At 37.2% G+C, this 24,498-nt stretch overlaps 1 protein-coding gene across 1 annotated transcript in view; it reads right to left on the reverse strand.

The window, feature by feature from the left end:
• The window catches only part of LOC145981916 (peripheral plasma membrane protein CASK-like), a 902,867-nt gene that overhangs the window by 480,383 nt on the left and 397,986 nt on the right, over positions 1 to 24,498 (reverse strand). Inside the window, exons 4-6 of the mRNA XM_083115412.1 lie at positions 23,516 to 23,593; positions 6,946 to 7,121; positions 2,033 to 2,104 (exon numbers count right to left, since the gene is read on the reverse strand). Coding sequence (XP_082971538.1) covers positions 2,033 to 2,104; positions 6,946 to 7,121; positions 23,516 to 23,593 — 326 coding nt within the window. The remainder of the gene's footprint in view (positions 1 to 2,032; positions 2,105 to 6,945; positions 7,122 to 23,515; positions 23,594 to 24,498) is intronic.

Below are 24,498 nucleotides of genomic sequence, written 5' to 3' on the forward strand. Positions count from 1 at the left end.
ATAGTTAAAATTTGGGGTCGTAGTAATATCAGGAATGTATATTTCGTTTTTTAAGTATTGGAAACACAAAATCTTCCGGTAAATAATAAGCAATCGTGCCGATCGCGGACCACTCAATGTCACTTATTTTGCAATTTCTACACGTGACCCCCCAAATTTTAACTTCAAATTCGTGATTAGGAGGCCTCAATTAGTGAGTATGCGAAATATTACAAAAAATCGGGGAGAGGTCCTGTATTGTAAATTCGCTCCTTCATTAATTGTGGAAGCACCGAGCAGAAAGATTTGGTAAGTAAATGTGTATATTTTATCTTCTGTTTGCATGCTCATGAGGTGTTTTTTTTTAGTCACTTTACTTGGCGTAGGGACATTTGGTCAGTTGTAGGGACATTTTGACTACGTCTGTAGGGACATTGCCGAAAAATGGTTAGCAACACTGTCGGCTACCAGACGTCAGTGTACGTTCATGTTCACTTCTGTTCATTTATCAGTACGCGTGTTGCTTATACTGTGTTATTGTAATGTGCTTACTCGTGGCCAGTGCTTTATTGTGTGTTAATTGTTATTCATTCATTACTTATGTCGTTAAACAAATATAGTCTTGAACATAGAGTTTTTATGTACGATAATTACGTGAAAACGAATTATTGCAGAAAAGTGGTCAGGGATTACGATAGACAGGATCTCTTGAACCTAAGAAACGTGTTGTATTGCTGTTGAAGGAAGTCATTTTCAACATCTCTTATAACACAGGAGGTTAGTGATCATCATTATTATTACTTTTAAATATCATTTTACGCTTTCGGTTTGCTTTATGCGCCGGGATGCTGTCTTCCCTTTCTGTCAACTGAGGATAAAGTAGCGATGTCTAATCTAAGATTAGATGTCAGAAATAAGGTGCCGGAAATATTTGTATTTGGGAGGACACCTTTTCCTGCATCCGTGCGACAAGGTACGTGCTTATTTCAATTGTAATTGTAACTGTAATTGTGAAAAGTGGAAACATTACAAAACAAGCGGTTTCTGTTACGGACTTCCTGAACGCAATTTGCCGGGACCTGTTGCATGAAGAGTCTGCGGAACGGCCGTCACGCTGGCGGTGAACGACTGAAATAACCTCCCTGTATGTACTATATGTATACCTATACACAGAACAGTACACCTTTAGTGATCTTTAATGTCATGATAACAATTACACGCACATTTCAATGTGCTTATATTCATAGTAACTAATAATTAATCTACATTATCTTTTCAGCCATAGTTCTATGAATAAATATTTTGTAAACTAATTTATATTCGAATAATTAAGAAAAATGAAAAGAAGAAAAAATATTAGAATTGGCCAATATATAAAATTTGTAGCATCGAAAGGATATGTTTGGAATAATGACAAATGTTAACAACACTTCAACACAGATTGGTTTTGTGTTGCTGTGGAACCTTCTTTAGGTTGTAAAATTATATATGAGAAATATACTAAGGAATGCTTTACATCTTATTAACACAAAGGAAAGGGCTGAAAATTGTTTCAGTAGCTGTCAATTCAAATTACATTCTTGAACTAAATCGCAGCTGAATATTTGCAATCGGCAATTGGAGAATATCAAGTGAACATGTGATTCTCTTATTTTTTTTTTACAAAAAAAAAGTCCCTTACACATAATTTGTAAAATTGTGTTGAAGCCCCATAAATAAACAGCAGAACATACATTTTACAGTTGACACTTTCATTGCACACACGAAGGAAAAAATGAAACATTATCTTTCTGTCAATTCTGAAGAATAAAAATTTAAGAAACAGGACAGTTGCATTCAACACTGTACTAGAAAAGAGCAGGAAACTTAGAAAAGAAAGAAAGGTCCAGGTTTAGTGGGAAAAAAGTGAGACAGTGACAAAAAAGCCGATCACCACGTTTATCTGCACTAGCCTGGAAGGAGGATATAAAGTGTTAGTGCTGCACTTATAAGAGGAGAGATAACCTACTACATAGATACTTCATACAAATCTACAGTGCATTCATTCCCTTACCCTCAGCATCTGCCTTGAGATATAGTTGTCCTTTTGGACTGAGGCTCGGGCGAAACTCAGAGATTAGTTTTTCTGTGAGAGGAAAATACATGAGCACATTCAGAACAGAAAAAAAGGTAAAAAAATTAATATCCTGAAGCCAAAAAATAGTATATTACATTGCATAAATACCAAGCTACGACACCACAACCAACTACGTATATACCAACAGTCATTATTGTTTAAAAGAATTTCTTTTCAATATGCATTCACAGAAATGCTACAAGGCTGTAGGTAATGTACCACATTAAAACACACTATACCAATAGTAAATGCCAGTCTACCACCATCTAAAACAAAAAAATGACACACAATCGGCACATTTGTGGTGAAATTGAAGTAAATAGACTAAAAAATATCCCTACTCATACATATACCAGCACATAAAACTATATATATATATATATATATATGAAATGAAACTTCAAAGTTAAAACTAAGTACACTTTTCTACTAAAAAATGACCAATGAAGCATTGCAGATGTGCCTACAAGGATTACATTTACAACAAAACAGAATCTGCAACATCAAAGCTGTATGTATGTGTGCCTTGTGTTGTAGTTGATAATTTTTCAAGAACAGTTTGAGCAAGTGCCTCTCTCTTGAGTGACAGAACTCAAGAACACAACAAAGAAGTTGAAAATGGATAACAGGAGGTTTAAATACTACACGGTTCCTACGCACTGCACCAACTTTCAGTGTTCAACTGAGCTTTGATTACAAGCAACAGAAGCTGGTGTGAGCATAAACATGCAGATTTAAACTTTGGATCTATTTTTAACATGTGTTCTTAAGTTCTTGTAAGGCTATTACTGAAGGAGTTTGTTTAAAATGTAAAAATTGTTTAAGGAAAAGTAACAATTAGGCAATTATGCCAATATCTGAATGTGTATTTGTAGAATTCGCTTGTCAATTTATACTTTTGTTCTATAGCATCACTTCTGCAACCTTTGGCTAATCTTGGGGATTCTTGTTAATTGTATATGTATTTAATGATCATTTCTATTGGTATCACTAAACAAATGAAGTTCCTTATGTGAAGTATACTTTGCACTCAATGTGATATAAAGATGACTTTGTGCATTGATACCTATGATTTACCTATGCTATAAAAATGTGAATTTGAATGCTTAGCATCTTGTGATGGCCAGTGCCAAACTACCGACTGCTGGACTCCCTCTCACCAGAGGTGGGCAATCATCCAACTGGTAACGGGGTACTGTTTGGTCAGCACGAAGAACCCCCAGTTGTTGTAAGTATTTTATGACTGGGTATGCTACTCATTCATAGCTTCCAAATTTACTCACAATGTGGGTGGCCACCAGTACCGTACACAGCCCGAAATCTCGGGAGAAAAGTTGTTACGCTTCCAGACTTGAACCTACGAACCTACTTTCATCCCATAGCCAAAGCTTGCTTCTGAGACCACATGGCCATTGTGCGGAACAAAGATATAATATGCACATGAATAATCTTAAATGAAATGTAATACCTTTAGTGTGAATTTTTGCTCTTAAACTCTTGCATTCAATGACCAAAATACCACACCTAGAAATTTCTGTCAAGCCAAAGCCAAAGAAACATTACAAATTCTCCTTCCTAATAATTAACCAGTCTGAAGATCATGTCTTTTACATCTTCAAGAGGAAATTAATAAAATAGAGTCAAATATTTTCCATCCAAATGATTTTTCTACTGAGAAAGAATATATTTCACACCATACTGAATCCAAAGTATCAATATGCATTAGCATAACCAGGTGTTTATTTTCAGTTGATTGATGCCTAAGAAATTCATTCAGTGATGATTATCTCCTAGGCATTTAATTATAATTCAGAGATAATCTAAACCATTGTACTCCCCCCACACTAGTAATGTCTATACCAAAAAACAATGTACAGTGGTAGTTTTTGTTCTCAAAAAGTCAAATTCCCAAAATTATTCTTTTCACTAGAAATATGTATTTTCAATACATTCTAAATTAAAATTGTAGAAATGATACATATTGTTTCAAGGTGACACAACACCAGTGTGTTCTGTAATAAAATTCAGCACGATGGCCACATATAAAGAGTTCTTATTGAGAATACACTTGGTCAAAGTTTGTGGAGTGGATTGTATATAGCCTCTCTAGGCTATTGTAATGATGGGTATGAATAATGATTACATGAAATTGATGGAGGACAAACTCATTAATTTTTATTCATGCCAGGGCCAGGATTTGAATTAGGAACCTTTGGCAGCAAGACCATGAACAGATCACTTAGCCACCGAGGCACACAAAGTTTGCAGTTCTGAATGCCAAATTTCAATACCAAAAATTACTCTTTTAGTTTACTAAAGTAAGTTAATTTCATCATTTTAACTGAAATGGAGAGCTTCACAGAAATATACTCATAAATGTTACATTTTAACTGAAAGTATTAATTACAATATTTATTTTCTACAAAGTTTACAGTAAGACCATACTATGTACTATATATTTTTTAACAAATATGATTCTGCTTGCTTCACTGAGTTGTTCACAGTAAACTATTGTTTTTAGTGAATGAGATCTATGATTTTTAAAGTTAACATATTACAAAAGGTAAAGTTCCCCATGCATATAACACTGTGCCATGGAGGCACATTTAGGGGATGTGGGAGTAGAGGCCCACATATTCTCGGTCTCGGCCATTTTGGAGGTGATGTGATCAGCACCACGATTTGGCAGCCTTTAAACCCCAGATATGCCAGGTACCCATTGATTTGAGTCTTGGTGAGCCCCAGAGCCACTTTATGTGGGGACAAGGCCAGAAAAATTCCAACAGCAGATTACCCACCCTGAGAATCGAACCCGGGTCTCCCACATAGCAGTCAAGACACCCTACTGACTAGACAACCATGCCTCTACATATTACTGGCATTATAAAAGTGAAAATTAACTACTAAAGGGATATTGTTCTACTTTGCATTTCACTTTTGTAACTTAACTTTTCTAATGAAGACCCTGCGTGACATTGTATTTCAACCAATATAATCTACAGAAAATGTCTTCAAGAATCATGTATATGATCCTTTTGGAGAAATTGCATTCGTTTCCAGATTAATTGTTTTATCATATCATCTACAAAACATACACATGGTACTGAATATATTCAGTCATGACAGAGACCTCTCTTTTTCACAAACCAACATGAAGACTAAAGCTTCAAAGTGAAGTACTCTATATTCTATTTTGTTTCCTAAATTTTATTTGCATGCCTTTAATTATTCCTGTAGATTTTGCAGGTCATTGACATATTCAGTCAGATGTTATTATTAATGCCATAGTAAATGTAACAGACCTATGGAGGTCAATTAAATCATGAACTGAAATCATTTAAATGTGAATGTGTTGCCACTTGGCAGTATGCTAGATGTTTAAAACTTCCAGTTGCATGATATGGGGGAAAACAGTTTACAATATATCATGGCAAAATACATAGAGAACTAATGGGAGACATTAGACTTCCTGGGTCAAATGTAGTAAAATTTTAATAAATATAATATTACCAATAATATACTGATTATATTGATGTTTTGATATGTTTGCAAATAGGCTTATAATTATTATATCATTAAAGAGTTCAAAATTAATAAAATATTTCCTTTAAAGCATTCTCATTGTACATAAAAAAATGCACTAAATGTATTAACAATTATTTTCATTGCACATTTAGATTTTCGTTTTGAACTTTGGAAACTCTGTGTTTTCAATTTTTGAAATTATGTATGCATATTGGCATCTATATGTTATCTGTAATGATCATGCTGCAAATTAACATTTGTGTTATTACCTACCAGTAATAGGTGGGTTCCAAAAGTAGGGGGCAAGGTCCAAAACCACAGGAGGGGGGAGGCAAGGACAGTGTACTTTACCTTGTTAGATAAGGTTTTGCATAGTGCGGGGCAACTGCCCCACACCCCCTTAATTGCCCCCACTGTTACCTACACTACTTTCGTTATTTGCTCACTTTCAATACTGTAAAGTATATATTGTTATGAAGAATGTCGAAGTAATATGGAGTAATATTAAATTTGGAGTCCACTGAGACTGAAGATTCAAGATACATAAAGTTGGTATTATTTCAGTTGTTAAAAAATTGCATTTCTAAAAAATGCTAATACAACTGCAAACAATTGAAAAGAAACAATCATCAAGCTATGAGTGCTGATTATACACAAATATAGTACATTCAATATATAAATGTAAATTATGCTATTTAAAATACCACCATGTAAAAATATATCTCCATAAGCTAGATAAATTTATAATATATGAAATACTTTTATTTAATTTGACTGTCACTGTGTAACCACAGGAGTGAAAAATAGAAATGTATACCATAAAATGGTTTATAATCTTTATAAGAATATATATTAATAGAAAAATGGAGAGAAAAACAATTTTTCCAAAAAAAAAGCAAACAAAACTTGTGTATATATGTGCTTGTGATGCTGTGGTGCAAATATTTAGAAGATTCTAACTTTGCCTTTTTCTAACATTCAATACATGTGAAAACCACAATGCAAATCATATGGGGAAAAAATCAATGTGAATTTGTTCATTACAGTAACGCACAAGTTTATTAAATAGCAATTTGGTTGTCTAGATATGTGTAAAGAAGATATAAATAGTGTCATTAATAAATTTCATACAGCTCAAGTTCAATTAGCTAACAAGTGTTCTAATGTTTCTCGACATGTAATACACAATTTCACACACACATACACAAATACAATCAAATTAGTATCATCTGGTATCTCAAATTTACACAAAAAAACACACACCCACAGCCACAGACTCAATAACAACTCCTCTTTCAAGGAAATTATTTGACCTGCAACCTCACCTCCATTTATAAGCTTCCCATCCTGTAGCTGAATGGCAACACCGAACCCGCCAAGCTTCACAGGCGCTGAATTCTCTTTTGTAGCCAATAGAACACAGTGTGGCTTGATATCACGATGGATTATGTCATTTTCATGACAGTACCTTAATGCTTCTAATATCTGTCGCATGTAATGGCTGTAAATATACAAAATCCTGAATAAGTACATTTTAATCACATGCAAATAGCACTTATAATATCTTATTAAAATACAAATCATGTTGTCTAAGAGAGATTTCACACTGAAGGACAAGTAACACATGTCGTGTGTCAATTGAGGATTTCAGCAAAAAAAAAAAAATCACTACTTGTGCAGCTTGTCATGCAGCTGGCATGTGAAATGTTGATGCTGATTGGTTTCGATCCAAGTAACATGTGTTGTGTGTCACTTCGGTCTGAAAGCTGCCTAGGTAGTAACTTAAAAATCAAGGTGTGTCAGGTGGTGGTGAAACCAGTGTTGCCATACGGGATGACAGAGAGCTAGACCCTTGCTCAGGCAGATGAAGAACTGTGATGGAAAATAAGAATTATAAGGCAATTCTAAATGACAATGGCCAATGAGCAATGCTGAAATCAGAACACACGGTACTCTGTCATGGAAATTTCTGGAGCGAGTGAACAAAAACAATGAAAAGATTCTCTTGCGCTATCGACGAGGTGAGTTGTGGAAAAGATTCCAAGCTTTCGAGAGCTAATGTCACTCTCATTTTCAGGGTAGAAGTGACATTAAGAGAGTGAAGATGAGAGTGATATTAGCTCTCAAAAACTTGGAATCCTTTCCACAACTCACGTGGTAGATTGCCTGAAACACACTATTCATCACCAGGAAAGCTTCAATACTTACTTCGAACAAAAAACAAGTCTCTCCACAAGTCGTGACTCGAGACAGCTTGACCAATGAACAAGTGAGAGGGAACGGAATTGAGTGGAGAGGGAAAAGCGACTGCAGCTACCAGTTTTTTGAACCAGCATGTACTTCTACGCTCCACTCACTCATTCTTTCCCCCTTCTCTGCCATTATGCATGGCCTTGCTCCAGAGATTACTGAGATAGAGTATACAAAAACCAGATGTAGTTTCTGATACCGAGTGGACTGGTGCATGTAGAAAGAATGCCTGATGACAAAGCAGTCATGAAACTCTATAAAGGGAAGCCGAGAGGGAGAATAAGAGAAAAGAGATGCTGAGGAGGACCTTAAGAGGATGCATGTAAGTAAGTGAAGAAGCAGAGTAGAAGATAGAAGAATATATTTTAAATCCACTTTATGCACAGATAGGCTAATCGGGACTAGACCTACAGTTTAAAGTGGGATTTGAACTACAGAAGAATGCATTAACTTTGTGAGAGAGGGCAAGACCCTTCACGGGCTGTAGTGGCCAAGAACTAAGGAAGTACCTTGGTAGAGAACTACACAACATTACATATTTATTAATATACACATAAAATCTGATTAAGTATTTTATTAAATTATTTTCAGTAAGCACTGTCACCATCCACTTCGGAACTTGTAGTTATCCAGCGGATGGTAACAATGCTCACCGAAATTAATCAAATAAAATGAACAGGTCCACAGATACGTAAGCACATTTTGTGTGTGTATTAATACCTTACCATGTTCAAAGTCACATAACTTGAATTACATATATTTAGCATAAGTAACTACTTATGTTAGAAAAAACATGTAAGACTTCAATGGATAGGAAAACTCTTCTCATACTTGGCATACCAGACAGGCTAGTGTGACCAAATGCAAAATGACAGAACTGTTGAGAGTGTATTTGAGAGGTGGTACAACCGTGTCACCCTTGCCATAACATCTGCCACAGTTACAACAACTACTTGTTTCCATAGCAGTGTATTGCTACTGCCATCGAAAACATAGATTGGATTGATTTGGTGTTTTAAGTCCACTTTATGCACAGTAAGGCTAATCGGGACTGGACCTACAGTTTAAAGTGGGATCCGAACCACTATGTGCCTCCACCGGGAATCGAACCTGGGACCCCTCGATTACAAGGCGACAACGCAAACCACTGTGCCATCGGAAAGGACATAAAAACATAGACATGTATGAGATTACTTCATTGCGTATGGCAAGAATACGGGTCTCTGCAGTGTTAATACAATTCTTAGTTTCTTTTTCAATTGGTGCCTTACACATTTTTCTCTATTCTTCATATCTTAGGGAAGGTGCGGTTAAATCATCCCCACTTAAAATTTGAGTGAGCTTGATTGTTTCAATTCCACTTTATGTACAGAAAGGCTAATCAGGACTAGACTTACAGTTTAAACTGGGATCCAAACCATTGTGCAATGTATACCTCCACCAGGTACTGAACATGGGACTGTTTGAATGCAAGATGACGATGCCAATTAAAAATTAATTGCATCATTTACAATGACATAATTTCAAATGTCACATCATGTTCAAAAACTAAAATATTTCAAGATCCCTGGGAATCATATTTTGCATAAATGTTATCAGATAAATCTCAAAACACACATAAACAATGACCTTCAATCTTCAAAGGTCCGTAGAAAGCGAGACTAGTCCACAAAACCGTGGCTTGGAAAAGAATACTCAAACCGATAACTGCTTGTCTACTGAATAGGTATTGGCGACAGGTTGGCTACTATGACCTATGTGGAAGTATGTTGAAGCAGTCTTATGCACTGTCCCGCAATTGGAGAACGGCTTCGAGGTGAAACAGGCGCATTTAAGGTAGGTTAAAATAAGAAGTCATTTCCCAGATTTCTGATCCTTTGAATTCGTCTTTCAAAGTGGCAACGAGTTTGATTCATATAATCATTGCTCAGGGATGCCTCACCTCTGAATGCACAGGGAGTCGGATGACAGATCAGAAAGGGTCCTAGCCCTCCCCGACCTTATGCTAGTTGTACCTATGGTATCAGCACAATCAACAGTCATGTCTGGAGCCGAGCATGTGATGTCACTAGTACACAAAAACAATAAAGTAAGCGAGAACATGCTATTTTAGCCCATAAGCTATCCATAAAGCAAGTTAATTTCGACCGATTGATATGTAATGTACTTGCTGCAATCAAAGACCATTTCACCATTTTACATAACAGCACTGAAATTATTGGTCATGTCACCCGAAACCACCCACACCATTCTCACTGCTAAATGTTTGTACTGTCCACTCGATAGCCATGGCATATGCTTTTAAGCAAAGGGAATTGATTATGTATGCCAACAAACCTCAGCTCCTGTCTAAATAACCCAATTGTTCCATGGTTGAAATGTAGGTTTCCAATTTACAACTGTAAATGAAAATTGATGCCACACACAATAAAGGAAAGCAAATATACTGTTATGTTCACAATGTGAGGAGGGGAAATAAAGTGAGAAATGCAAAAATCCAATGTATTGGCAGTTATATACATTAATCAAAGATCATATTTCCTGTCAATGATTCTCCTATCAAAACCCTGTCTCCCTTCTGACCGAAGGCGATACTGGCTTTGTCCCCCCTCCCCTTGCAAAACTGTAAATATCGAGTTTCATAAATTCTCTCTGCAGTTTTCACCATGTGGTACCATGCTACTCTCTTAATATGCAAACAAAATCTTATATACATTAAATTATATTGCTTGGTTGTTACATTAATTTATGCATATAATTATATCACACTGCTATATTAATAATAATAATTAGCTAAGGAAGAGACAGATTAATCAATAATCTATTGGTTTATTGGTACCCATACATCACACAAGTCCCAGATATCTCGAAACAACAACAGTGGCAGCTGGTGGTCTGGTTCTATCGGTGTGCACCACAACCTCACATCCAGAAGTTATCCTGCCCAATTGCATACAACCATAATTATGCTAACTACACATAAGGTTACCAGATCCTCTTTTACCTGGACATGTCCTTTTTACGGTTCTAAAAATGATCCGGGTGGGTTTTTTAGGGAAATGTCCTCATTTTGGGGGTATAGACAACTGCTTCAACTTCAAGATTCATAACAAAAATTTTATATTTGTAAATAATTATTAATATTGTTTCTGTGTTCAATTTCAAAGTAAGAAATACAACACACTCAGTTGCAAGTGCAATAACAAGAAACTTTTCTTACAACAAAGAATGAATATAGATTATGCAGCTCATTATTATGTAATATTCTCCATTTCCAAGTATTCTCTCTCCTAAGTTCCTTATTTTCAAAAAACTCTACATTTTTGTTCGTCTTTTAAAGTTACAGACCAAGTTTCACAACCGAATAATACTACCGACATAGTAAATAAATATTAGAATATTCAGACATTTGCCTGTAATGAGGCATATTATTAGTTATACTGAAATGGTGCAAATGCAGGGGTGTGAGATCTACAAGCTCACCAAAACTTGTGTTCGAAGTGCTGCATCTAAAAATGTCCTCTTTTTTTAAAGTTTGTCATCTGGTAGGCTTACTACACAGCAAAAACTGATGTGTTTGAATTAGCAAAATGTGATTTGTTAAGCTTCTTGGAGTGTAATCTGATGGATAAATTTCTAAACTTGCAAAAATTAGCACCCTGGAAAAAGGTCAGAAATGTTTATTAACTGAGTTAGCGGTGAGAAAAATCAATTACGTACAAAACAATGAGAAACAATAATATAAAGTCATGGACAGAGAGGTTCCAAAATACTTTTATCATATTTCTCCTCTATGCATAAAATTATAATTGATACTTCAATATATCAAATGCAAATGGCGTATATATTTCACATATGCCAATGCACAGACTTGCAACATTAAATCTTGTTAAATATAAAAGTGTATAAAGTGGAAAAAGCTAATTTAAAAGAGTTTATTTCCCTTTATTCGAATCCCATCCCGTAAAGCAGGGAGTTTTGCTTGCTAATAATTACGATTTCCCTTGTGTTTGTTGCGAGCAAGTTCGAACAGCTTGCAAGAGCTAAACAACAGACAGTTTGGTTTATCATTCAGTAACAGAAAACAAGAACCAATGTTATCTCTATGAAAGATTCTTCCTCGGTGTAGAATGCGTTTCGAGTTTCAAGATAACAGCTTCCAGATAACGTTCTTAGAAGTAGACAGCTATTATGCACATTAAATAACTGTATTCTATCTACTGAAGTAAAGTGCTTATTTGAAAAGGTAGTCTCCCCCTTTTCTAAAGATTGTTCATAACAATCTCATAATTGCGTATTGATTTAGGACTTGCTCCCTTACGTGCTAAACCTGCGTTCTACAGTTTTTGTCATGCTTGCTGAGCACACTTCTTACATTTTATTTCCTCTTATCTATTAAGAACACAATACAGTAAATAACCAACATAAACTACGAAATAAGGACAGGACTAATACTCGTATCTCGGCTTTAAAACACCAGAGTGTGCTGTTCACGAGCAATGTAGGCAACGATTTTAAACGAATGTAGTATTTTTTGTCGTAAATTCTGGACCATGAAATTCACATGTAGGCTACAAAAACGAATTGCGCACATTGATCAAATATGCAATGCATAGCCTTTTCTCTTTCCAGTGCTCAGAGTTATAAATAAATTAAAAACACGCTAACTTTGGGTAGAAGGCAATTTCTGCCCTTCAAATTCTCTAAATGGGTATTTATTATAAATAAAAGATAGCACTCATGTCAATACTGCAATCCTACAAATTTATTGCAAGTTAACGCTTTGGATAGCATGTTCCTGTAATATTAGTTTGTTTTTCAAGCGTTCTTGATGTCTATCGCCAAATCACTGAACTTCAAGGTTCTCGCTGTCGGGGTCACGTCGGAAATAACGTAATTTATAGCAGGTAATGAATGTTATATACTATTCAGTGGTGTACTGTGACATTTTTCGTTGGGGAAGCAGATCCAGAACAAATAAGAAAAGACGAATTCATTGTTTCTACGTGATACTTTATACTGAAATAATGAGTACTCTACCTAATAATGTTTCCTTAACGTCTCTCAGGGTAAGATGAATCTCCTGGCGCAGTTGTTCATTTATTCGAACTTCATTTGGTCTGTTGTCAAACGTATTTAATGCAACAGACGAATGCGGATGATTGAAACAATTTTCACACATTGCAATAGTCACAAATTCACTTTGGCACGACGCAGTTTTTTCCGTAGAAAATAGCGAATTCACACCCGACAACAGTAACTTTTAACCTCGCAAAGCGCTTGCAAAATCCCTGACCCCGGCCAGCAAGTGTTAACAACTCTATTTGGCGGATGTGTCTATGGACGTGTTAGATGTCTTAATAGACCGAACGCTCTGAAACGTTTATCTTCACATAGAATATGTCATAATGTCAGCAATCATATTGTTATGTTTCTCCTGTGCTTTGAAACTTTATAGTTTATTTGAAAATATTAAAATTGTAACTCGTTTGGTTGATATGCTACAACATGATACATTTATTTATACGTGGACACTTTATCGTGCAGTTCGCAACACTGAGGACATCAGCAGACTTCTTCACCGATGGCACCTGACTTTCATTCATCCCTTGATTGGAAAACAGTTTCCCTCCATATAAAGTAGCTTCCCATTGGGTGATTCAAGATCACCTGTTTCTATGTGGAACCTTTCTGTCTCTGGCTACAAGCTGGCCGGGGTGATGTGTCGTAGATGTTTTTTTCAACACGCCACAAGAGGGTGTGGATGGCCCATATCGGAAAGGACGAAGCTTGGAGGCTTACAGGTTGATTCTGTTCAGGTCGTAACAGGGATGAAAAAATGAAAGACTAAAAGTTAAAGAAATAATTTTGTAACTGTAATGCTGTGGGCCAGCACGCGCATGCTACAAATCTATATATTACTTTCTATAAACGTTACATGTGTAGACAATACAAATTACAAATCAAACATTAAAAAGTGAATGTTTAAAAGCAGTATTAATTGAATTGTATATTATGGACATATCAGCACATAAGACTATTTTTGCCCACTTTTTCCTTAGGTGAAATTTACGAGAAACACTAAAAGATCATGTACACTACAATGGTTGCATTATATTCCAAGTTAGTGTTCTTGAAATTTTCTCAGATTTTCGGTTCGTTGATAAAAATGAGCAGAAGGAAATCTAATAACAATATAGTGGTGTTTTCGACATTGCAAAATAAAATGGGGAAGCTTCTGCATGTCGATCATTTTGCAAAAATATTGGGCCACTCGACAACCAAACAGGAACCTCTTGGTTAATGAAAGCTTTCTTTGATTACAATGTCGATGGCGTTACATATTAATTTGGATTTTCCTCACGCACAGAAACAAGATTCGTGATGGGGATATTGTGTACGTTGAATAATGAATACAAAAGCGTTGTTTTTTACTTCACGGCAACTCGTTACCAATCGTTAAAAGGGCTTCTTCACCACCGTGGTTCCAAACGAACCCTTTGTCCCCTCCCACCCCCTCCCCCGGATTTCTGTCTTGAGTTAGCCCGGAGTTCTACTCAATTGTACCTGGTAACATGACCGTAGAAAAAAAAACATTATCTGAAAAAGAAACTCTAATCCTATACCAGTATCGTATCCTTCATGTTGCCGCCTTTACTGTTGGCAACAGACTTCTTCCTTATATTCTATACATTTAACCTTCATATATGGGGTAAATTGCTCATTATATATTGATTGGTTGATTTGGTTTATTTTACTTCGCTTTTCTGCCACTTTTGGCTAATCGCGAAGATGAGGATGAGTGATGATATGATGAAATGGACATGTACAAAGAACTCAAGGGGTCCCGGGTTCGATAACCGGTAGAGGCACTAGTGGTTCGGATCCCACTTTAAACTGTAGGTCCAGTCCCAATTAGCCTTACTGTGCATAAAGCGGACTTAAAACAACAAATCAATCAATCATACAAAGAACAACCATGTCCAGGCTGGGATTCGAACTCTGAACCTCTGGCGTCGTAGCGCGCCGTGCTAACCACTCCCCCACGGGGGCCGGCATAATGAAAACTAGAGTAGTTAAGCAAACCCCGCATTTATATATATATACTTATCTAAACGGAAAATATGAAATATATTTCGAAGTATGTTACATGAAATTCATGTATATCGTTCATAAACCGTAATTCGTTCACGTTGCCATATTTACTTGCCTACATGCAAACAAAAATATATTTACATGAAAAGTTTGGGTCCTAGTGATCTATGCTAACCACTATGCCACAGCGGTCCGGCTAAACTCACAAAAGTGGATCACGCCCGGCTTCCTGGAACTAACACAACATAACCCTCGTTATGCACAGACATAAATCAATACTTTACTTACACATTTCAAAAGAACAACAAGTCCAGGGAGCGCAATATCCAGTGAAGAATGATTAACGTCCACAGGAATAAGCGAATATATCTAGTAGGTTAATGGATCAGAACGGTGTAACTTGACACCGGAAACGCCCACTTCTACAGATGCATTTTTTCGTTGCAAAAGAACGCTTCACTGTATTTGTGCCTTAGGAATGCAATACTAACAAGACTAATTATTTCGACTGACCCATCAGTTTGAATATACCCAGTAAAATAATCAGGATTGTTAAAGGTCCAGGAATTTTAAATAAGTTCAATTCCGGTCCAGGAGAGAGAATCGACAAGCGCAAATGGGTTCTGGACCGTAAAGAACCTTTTTATCCGGATCAATTTAAATACGGTCCAGGAAACTTTTTCCTTGGCCTTCAACAACACTGAAAATAATCGACCATTTTCAATGGAATAATATCAATGTTCGAATATTTCCTAAAGTATTCAAGCTAACTAACTAACTCCCTAGCCTTCTTAAACCCGAAGGTTCATGGCTGCAGCAACACAGGCCTTCCATCTTTCCCTATCTTGAGCAAGTTCTATATACTCTTTTCCATTCCTACCGATTTCCCTTAGGTCCATCTCAACGTTGTCCCTCCATCTTCGTCTTGGCCTTCCTACAGGTCTCTTACCATCAGGTTTCCCAACAAGAATCCTGTAAACTCCTCTTTCCTCTCCCATTCGTGCCACATGGCCTGCCCACCTAAGTCTTCTTGATTTAATTATTCTAATAATATCTGGACATGAATACAAATTATGTACTTCTAAATTATGTAACCTTCTCCACTCACCTGTCTCCTCATCTCTTTTAGGTCCAAAGATCTTCCTAAGGATCTTATTTTCAAATACTCTCAATTTATGTTCCTCTTTCAATGTAAGGGACCAAGTTTCACATCCCTATAATACTACAGGCAAAATTACTGTTTTGTATATTTTAACTTTTAGTTTCTTAGATATTAAACGAGAAGACAAAAGTTTATGAAGAGACAAGTAACATGCATTTCCTGAATTAAGCCTACTTTTTATTTCCTCTTTAATATAATTTTCATTTGTTAATATTACTCCTAAGTATTTGAATTTGGAAACTGGTTCAAACGAGTTGTTATCAATAATTAGATTTTGATTATTACCTAACACTTGGTTTCGGCCTGTAAGCATATATTTAGTTTTCTCCTCGTTAACTTCCAAACCTATCTCTTTAGCAGTTTTGAAAAATATTTTAGCATTATTCTTAATTGTATTTATATCATCCCCCAGTAAGTCTACATCATCTGCATATGCTAACAACTGAGTCACACCATTTAATTTTAGTCCTTCTTTAGTTTCTTTTACCTTCCTTACAGCATATTCTAAGGCAAAATTAAAGAGCAATGGAGATAATGCATCTCCTTGTTTTAACCCATCATGAATTGTAAATTTGTCAGACATATTAATACCCACACGAATTTTACTTTCTGTTTCACTGGTGCATATTTTTATCATACTAACAAGCTTCTTAGGTATTCCAAACTCGACTATTCAAGCTTCAAATATGAAATATGGGCAATTAAAAGATCTGTAAAATATGAATAGCTATGATGCAGTATACATATTATCGACTGTCCCCGGGTACTTGTCTGTTCTAGTCAATAATCGAACCAAATCGATAAGTATGGATTATAATCGATACTTATCGATCCAACAAATTACAAATATGTAAAGATAGTAGATTAATGGACAAAATATCATCCTGCTGCTATCTCATCGCGACACGACTTAATGATTTCAATCGGTAAGTCCGTCTGTCTATTGCGGAACTTTCTCCAAAAAGTAACTGCGTTTCTGTTACTCGAAAATAAGTAACTAGTTACACTTACTGTTAAGCGAAAAGTTAGATACAGTTACCACTAGGCGAAAAAGTAACTGACCTACAGTTACTCGAAAAAGTAACGGCACAGTTACCGTTAATAGACAAAGTAACTGGTTACAGTTCAGATACCCGAAAAAGTAACTGGTTACAGTTCAGATACCCGAAAATGTAACTGGATGCAGGTACCGTTAATCTAGTAAGTAACTGGCTACAGTTACCGTTAATCGAAAAGTAACTGGCTACAGTTACCGTTAATCGAAAAGTAACTGGCTACAGTTACCGTTAATCGAAAAGTAACTGGTTACAGTTAATCAAAAAGTAACTGGTTAGAGTTAATCGAAAAAGTAATTGGTTACAGTTAATCGAAAAAGTAACTGGTTACAGTTAATCGAAAAAGTAACTGGTTACAGTTACCGTTAATCGAAAAAGTAACTGGTTACAGTTACCGTTCATCGAAAAAGTAACTGGCTACAGTTGCCGTTAATCGTAAACGTAACTGGCTACAATTACCCTTGCTCGAAAACGTAACTAGCTACAGTTACCCTTACACGAAAACGTAACTGCTACTTGAAATTGTGTTATTAATATCTCGTTATTTCGAAAGATTGCTGACAGTAATGGTAATCTTTGGTTGTAAACAAGACGCAATGCAACAGTGTCTGCACGAGAGAGCTACGTAAGCTTCCGACACTCAGCTTCACAGCTGGTTAAGCAAATCTATGGCTCACATGGTTCCCGTAAGTGCATTCAAAACAAACAGAACGCCTCGTGATTTCAGCAGAAGTTTACTTGTATAAAACGCTATGGTTGCCTCACAGAAGGGTAACCGAACAAAGACGTAATGCCGAGACGTGGAACAGATGTTGCCTTTGCTGAAGTCAGTTTGAGAATTAAACTTTTCTGAGGGGAGGGGGCGGGAGGTTTAAGACAATCGGCCCTCTTCTTATAGCCGATTAATTATTTGTTTATTCTTTATTTCTAGTCGCAGTATCAAGGCATTTGTCTTTCCTTCCACTCAACCATTATTAGAGTACATTTTACGTCAACGTTGTTTATTTAACATTAATTATCTCACACTTATAAAGCATTCAAATAAGGAATAAAAATACAGTCAATCAAAATATGACGCACGCACACACAAACAAATCAGACGGAAAGCCACACACACTATTTTTATTACTAGTAATAGTGGTCGTGCTAGTATTTGTATCTTTATTTTATTTCGCTATTCTGCCACTTTTTGGCTAATCGCGACATGAAACTGATGGACACCTGCAAAGAACTCCCAGGCCAGGACTTGAACCCGAGAATTTCTGTGGCGAGATTGAGAGTCTGCCACTTAGTAGTAATAGTACCACCACAGATAAAGATTATGTAAGCAGATCTTCTCCCACTCTTGAAGGTCTTGTCATAAGAGGCCTTTTTTCAGCCCCCTTGTTTACAAACACTTTCAGTGACGTCATAAGCAAAAGCATAAATTACCCCACGGTTAGTGCTAGAAAGAGCTGGGGGGGGGGAAGCAGTTCTGGATCCATTGTATTTGCCGTACTTCACAGTATTTCTCCTTTTCAATTTTTTTCTTTCTTTTGATCCTGCAGTTCAATTATAGTTTTCTGAAAAAAATGTTCTTACTTTACAAAACACGAAGTACTTCAATGTTGGTTTGTGTTTACTATGCTTACGAATGACAAGACTGATCAAGATTTTTGTTCTCGAGGTGACAGACATACTTACTTAGTCAGAACCTTTTCCCTAACATATCTTACTTTCACACTACAACATCAGGATTCCGGAAAATTAAAAATCTCGATTCGGAAATTTTACTACCCAGATTTCAGAGAGAGACGTTTAACAATTTTTCCATTTTTCGGGTAGAATTTAAGACAGTTTAGTCTTCCTTATTTTACGATCATATACAACGTAGAAGAAAATGAATTTGGCCATCTCTATTTCACACGTCTGTACGAACACTGTTATCATCATTATCAATGTAGAAATCCCTCCCTCGCCATCCACGGTTGAAAGATTGACCCTGACGTTTGGCAAGTCTTGCGATGACTACGTAAAAACGTCACGCTTCGCCACTTGTATTACTGTAAACAGGACCAAGCTGACTTCCATGTTCTATCTAGAGATTATCGTATGTTTTGGAATAATAGAGTCCAGGGCTGGAATAGATGGTTTTGTTGTATGTCGTTATCATGATTCTTCCCATTGTCACGATAAACTGAACGATAAGATGAGTAGCAAGGAAACAACAACCTATTCTCTCAAGGGGTCTCGGGTTTGATCCCCTTTTAAGGCATACCGTGCAGTGGTTTGGATCCAAATTTAAACTGTTGATCTAATTCCGTTCAGGCTATTATTAGCATAAAGTGGACTTTAATCGAACAGTAAATAAATATTCTCGATCTTGTTAAACCTGGTGATAAATGACAGAACGTTTGAGTCTTCAAAAATATTGGGCGTAATAACATACAAAAACGTTGCAGTTGGGAGGGGCAATCGCCCCTATCGCCCTCACCGTGGATCCGCGCATGCTGAGAGCGCCACTTGCACTTTTGCTTCCACTACTTGTACCAAGCAGAATAAGAGATGGCGCTGCTGAATTTCACAGCTGTCTAGGTCAAAAACTGACGTCACGGTTTCCGAGAAAACGGCCTCCTGCGATTCTGCAAAGCCTCAGTGCATGTATTTCCTTCTTGTTTGTAAAAATTTGGTCTATGAGAATTTCACTTGTGTTGGTCACGTGTATCTTTATCTGTGGTACCACACTGGGGAGGAGCCGCACCCTGGGTCCCGGGTTCGGTACCCGGTGGAGGCACATAGTGGTTCGGACTGTAGGTCCAATCCCGATCAGCCTTGCTGTGTATAAAGTGGACTTAGAACCCCAATTCAATCAATAAATCAAACGCCATTAAGCTATTCTTGTTTTGTGGAACTTATACTCCGTCCCAGCTAACTGTGGATCAGGCAAACGAAAACAAGTCTCTGCGCAAGTAGACGGCTCCACCAATGAACACGTGAGAGGAACAGAATTTAGCGTGGAGTGAAGGAAAGCGACTGCAGTTAGAGTCCGCGTGCATTCGGAACATCTCCAGCTGACTGCGCGAGTTTAGCCAGCGAGCCTAAGAGCAGTGTACAGCGTGAGCAATAGAGTTAGCTATAGGCGCAGAGTAGAGATGACGTCAGCGCATCACTTCTTGATTGGAGGTGTCAGGAGTTATGACTCGCTCCCAAGGTGCAAGCGCAGAACTTCCAGAGCTGTTACGGAAATAATCTCATTCTACCAGCCTTCCCAGCAGCGTGTACTGCTTCGCTCTGGCCACTCTACAGTTAGGTGCGACAGGGTATAATATTTAAATTCCTTTAAGTATTCTATTAAACTATTGTACTATGTTTTTGAGGCTCGGAACAAAAGTGAATCCTGCCCTTGGACGAGACAGATATTACAAATCGAGGCGAGGACAAGACCGAGACACCTGCAAGTTGCGTCTCGTCCCGTCTCGATGTGCTTACCACGTGTGTCTCCAGCGAGAAGGCGATTGGCAGACCTTGACGACCAATGGCTGTCATATGGTGCTTAGTTTCATGACTATTTATAGTAGTATTAGACGTTTGAAGAGGGGTGATTTCACCTCCTACCCCTTAATGGAGACAAAACAGTAAAATGGAAAGAGGGAGTATTTTAAAAAAACAAAAGTGTACCCTGAAAGTTGACACCCTCTTCATCCCTTTTCAAGCCTCATTTATCTCACTGCCTAAATGACTCAATTCGCCGAGTAGTTTGAAGTCAATTTTTCACACAGCCATTAGTTTTCCCAGCCGATCTATTCTTAAGAGCATTACACTAAGGGACGCAACTTCAATTTCTCTGTTGACAGTCCCGTGATGAATTGCTATAACAACTCGCTCCTCCCCCGTTCCCTGTGGCCTCCGACGAGAAGCACCTATAACAACACTTGACGGCTGTTTATTATTACTAGGAACATTGAATTTTCGCGATGCGCGAAATCGCGAAATGTGAAAAAAGATGCAATTTTGAACATTCTGCACGTAACTACACTCCCAATGATGAAATATGCCTGAGTTTTATTCGCGAAGTAATGCGAAATGTGTGCTTTTCGACGAAATGAACGCTTTTTCGCGAAATAATCGTGAAATATCATCAAATTAAGTAGAAAACAGGCAAAAACCGGCAATCGAGTTTGCGCGCGCAAACTGTCGATTTGTAACGAAACGTTTGCCTAAAGTTTCCTACCACTAGCAGCTGAAGAACGTTTTATCTTCGATCACATCAGGAAGACGCTGCAAATTGGGATTTCCCATGCACATAATCTCAGTTCGAAAACTTCGCTCCATGTCAAGCTGAATTCCTTTCTTCCCCCGAATGTCTACTCAACTTCCAGTTTCATTGAACTTGCTAGCTGTAGCAGCGATAAAATTAGTCTGTTCCCGCACATCAAGGGAAACAATGGTGTAATTTGTGTTCAGTCATGAATGAATTTTGTCTATCATCACGTGATTTTCAATATGTGTTTGTGTATGTGCAGTAGTGATTATTTTATTTGTTGGAAAGCAAGGATATCCTTTAAGTACATACAATGAATAAATCACTTGAGATATGCAATTTAGAAATGAAGTGATTTTGGGTTGATGTTTTCTTTTTGGTTGGACACAAGTACTTGTGTATGTGTACAGTATATAAAAATAAAGTAGTTTATCAATTTATAGCTCTTTTGTATGTTGTTTCCTCTCAAGATGAAAAAGTGTGTGCCATTTTTTTTTCCACCGCTGGTATATACCGCTGATCTAACATTTTATTTACCGCTCTCCTCAGTTTTTATTTACCATAAATTTGTCTCCCTAATTATTACTATTACGAGACCACGGATGATACAAAGACGCACGACAATCATTGAACACAAGAAGTTAATTACTTCAATACAAAATAAATAATTTTCAATTAGAACATCTTTAGGGATGGTGCAGAGAATAGGCAATACGGGACTGAGCATGGTTTTGTCTCGCCAATAAAGAAACATTTCGCACAGAAAGACTAATCGGGACTGGACCTATAGTTTAATGTAGGATCCGAACAAATATATGCCTCCACCGGGTATTGACTAGAAGGCGACCTACGCAATCGGGGAGACGCATGCAATCGTCGTATTTCGGAACCTTCTTATGTGTAAGAAACTATGTTTCAGATCAATTTTACCCCAAAATAACCTGGTTATATATATTAGAAGCTTACAACAATGAAATGGTTCTGGGAGAGTCCAGATTTTCAATAAATACATTCCCGAAAAGTGCTTTCTGGACGCATATTTGTCCCTGATTTTATTTTTCCTTTCAAATGAGAGATACTTTCAATTGAATCTCTTTTCTTCTCTTGCAGCCGCTATCCCTGCTTCGCAAAATGGACTCCACCACTTAGCGCATGCGTCGATGGTTGCGGCCAGTGCCACCCCGAACTCCAATTAGATTAGTCCGCTCTCACATATTCCTTGAACTTTGTTATTCACCTAACAGGTCGCTAGGTGCCGGGGCTTGGCACAAGTTGATAGCTTCCTGGAGATGAGCACTGCTCGTAAAGGTTTATTATTATCCACTTTTGCAAGCGAACTGACTGCAACGCGTTCATTTGGGAAGCAAATCAACTGTAACGTGCTTTCGAAAGAAGCAAAGAAAAGATAACACGTTACTTTCGGAAGAAGCAGAGAAACGGTAACTGAAACATGTTACTTATTCAAGTAATTTGTCTCATATCGAAGCAAAGTAACGGTGACTTGTCTCTTATGGGAGCAAAGTATCAGCAACGCGTTAGTTTAGGAAGCAAAGTAACGTTAACTGAAACGCGTTAGTTTCGGAAGCAAAGTAACGTTAATTGAAACACGTTAGTTTCGGAAGCAAAGTAACGTTAACTGAAACGCGTTAGTTTCGGAGGCAAAGTAACGTTAACTGAAACGCGTTAGTTTCGGAGGCAAAGTAACGTTGACTGAAACGCCTTAGTTTCGGAGGCAAAGTAACGTTAACTGAAACGCGTTAGTTTCGGAGGCAAAGTAACGTTAACTGAAACGCGTTAGTTTCGGAAGCAAAGTAACGTTCACTGAAACGCGTTAGTTTCGGAAGCAAAGTAACGTTAACTGAAACGCGTTAGTTTCGAAAGCAAAGTAACGTTAACTGAAACGCGTTAGTTTCGAAAGCAAAGTAACGTTAACTGAAACGCGTTAGTTTCGGAAGCAAAGTAACGCTAACTGAAACGCGTTAGTTTCGGAAGCAAAGTAACGCAAAGTAACAGCAACTCAAAACTGACAAGAGGTTGAGTACACTTAACATTAACATTTACTCTCTATCCTTACCTCCTATGTCTGCACATACCTTGCTACGGCTTCACTGTACATAAATCCCTCCATTGCTCTCCTCACGATTTCGAAGCACATATCAGATCCATCCATGCTGAAAGAATAATATATTATTAATATGCAATGCTGGACAGTTATACTTATCTGGGCTGGTAAATTGTAACATGCTGTTTTCGTTCAAACCTCAAAAATATACTAGTGTCTAATATCTTAGGATGTTTTATTGTTGCAGAATCGTCAACAATAAACAAAGACAACACATAAATTAGGAACAAAGCAGATAAATCTATCACACATATGCACTGGCGTACGCAGAGGGGGCTGATGGGGCTACAGCCTATCCCGAAATTTTGAGAAAATCATAATGTTCAAAGGAAAGCAGTAAATAATTCAGTGAAGAACAACCCCGCCTTAAAATGACCCCTATAACAACTTTTAGTCTTTCAACAACCTTTTAAGACGAAGGTTAAATGTGCTATTTATGACATAGCAGCTAAAGCTATGCAATATCTACCTTTACAACTCCAGCCCCCTCCGGAAAAGAATCCTGCATTGGCCAGTGCACAAATGCAAAAATATTTTACAATTTCAACAAGAATCCCATGTCTGACAACTCAAAATGGCGACCAGCATGCACCTGCTGTCTTATATGTGGTGACATGACCGTTACCATTACACCTAGAAACTTGAAACCAACGGCAATACGAGCGAAATATTAATAAATGCAAGTCTAACAAATGACATTTACTTTACAATTTATATGATAAAAGTACAAATAATTAGCCTGCGATTTATATTTTTTTGAACCTCGGTAACGTATTTTGTCAAGTAACTCTAAACTAACAAGAAACGAGATTATTCCAGAACAAAGAAAGCACACAACCTTGCGAGTAGTTTGCAAGATATTTGAATGTTTAAAATGTTTGTCACAGTGGTGTTCGTTTAGTGTGCAATCAGTGGCGGCGATTAGGGGGCGTGGGCAGTTGCCCCACACTTTTT

This window comes from Lepisma saccharinum, chromosome 30 (genome assembly GCF_977018435.1).
Source record: "Lepisma saccharinum chromosome 30, izLepSacc3.1, whole genome shotgun sequence".
NCBI classification, from domain to species: Eukaryota; Metazoa; Arthropoda; class Insecta; order Zygentoma; family Lepismatidae; genus Lepisma; species Lepisma saccharinum.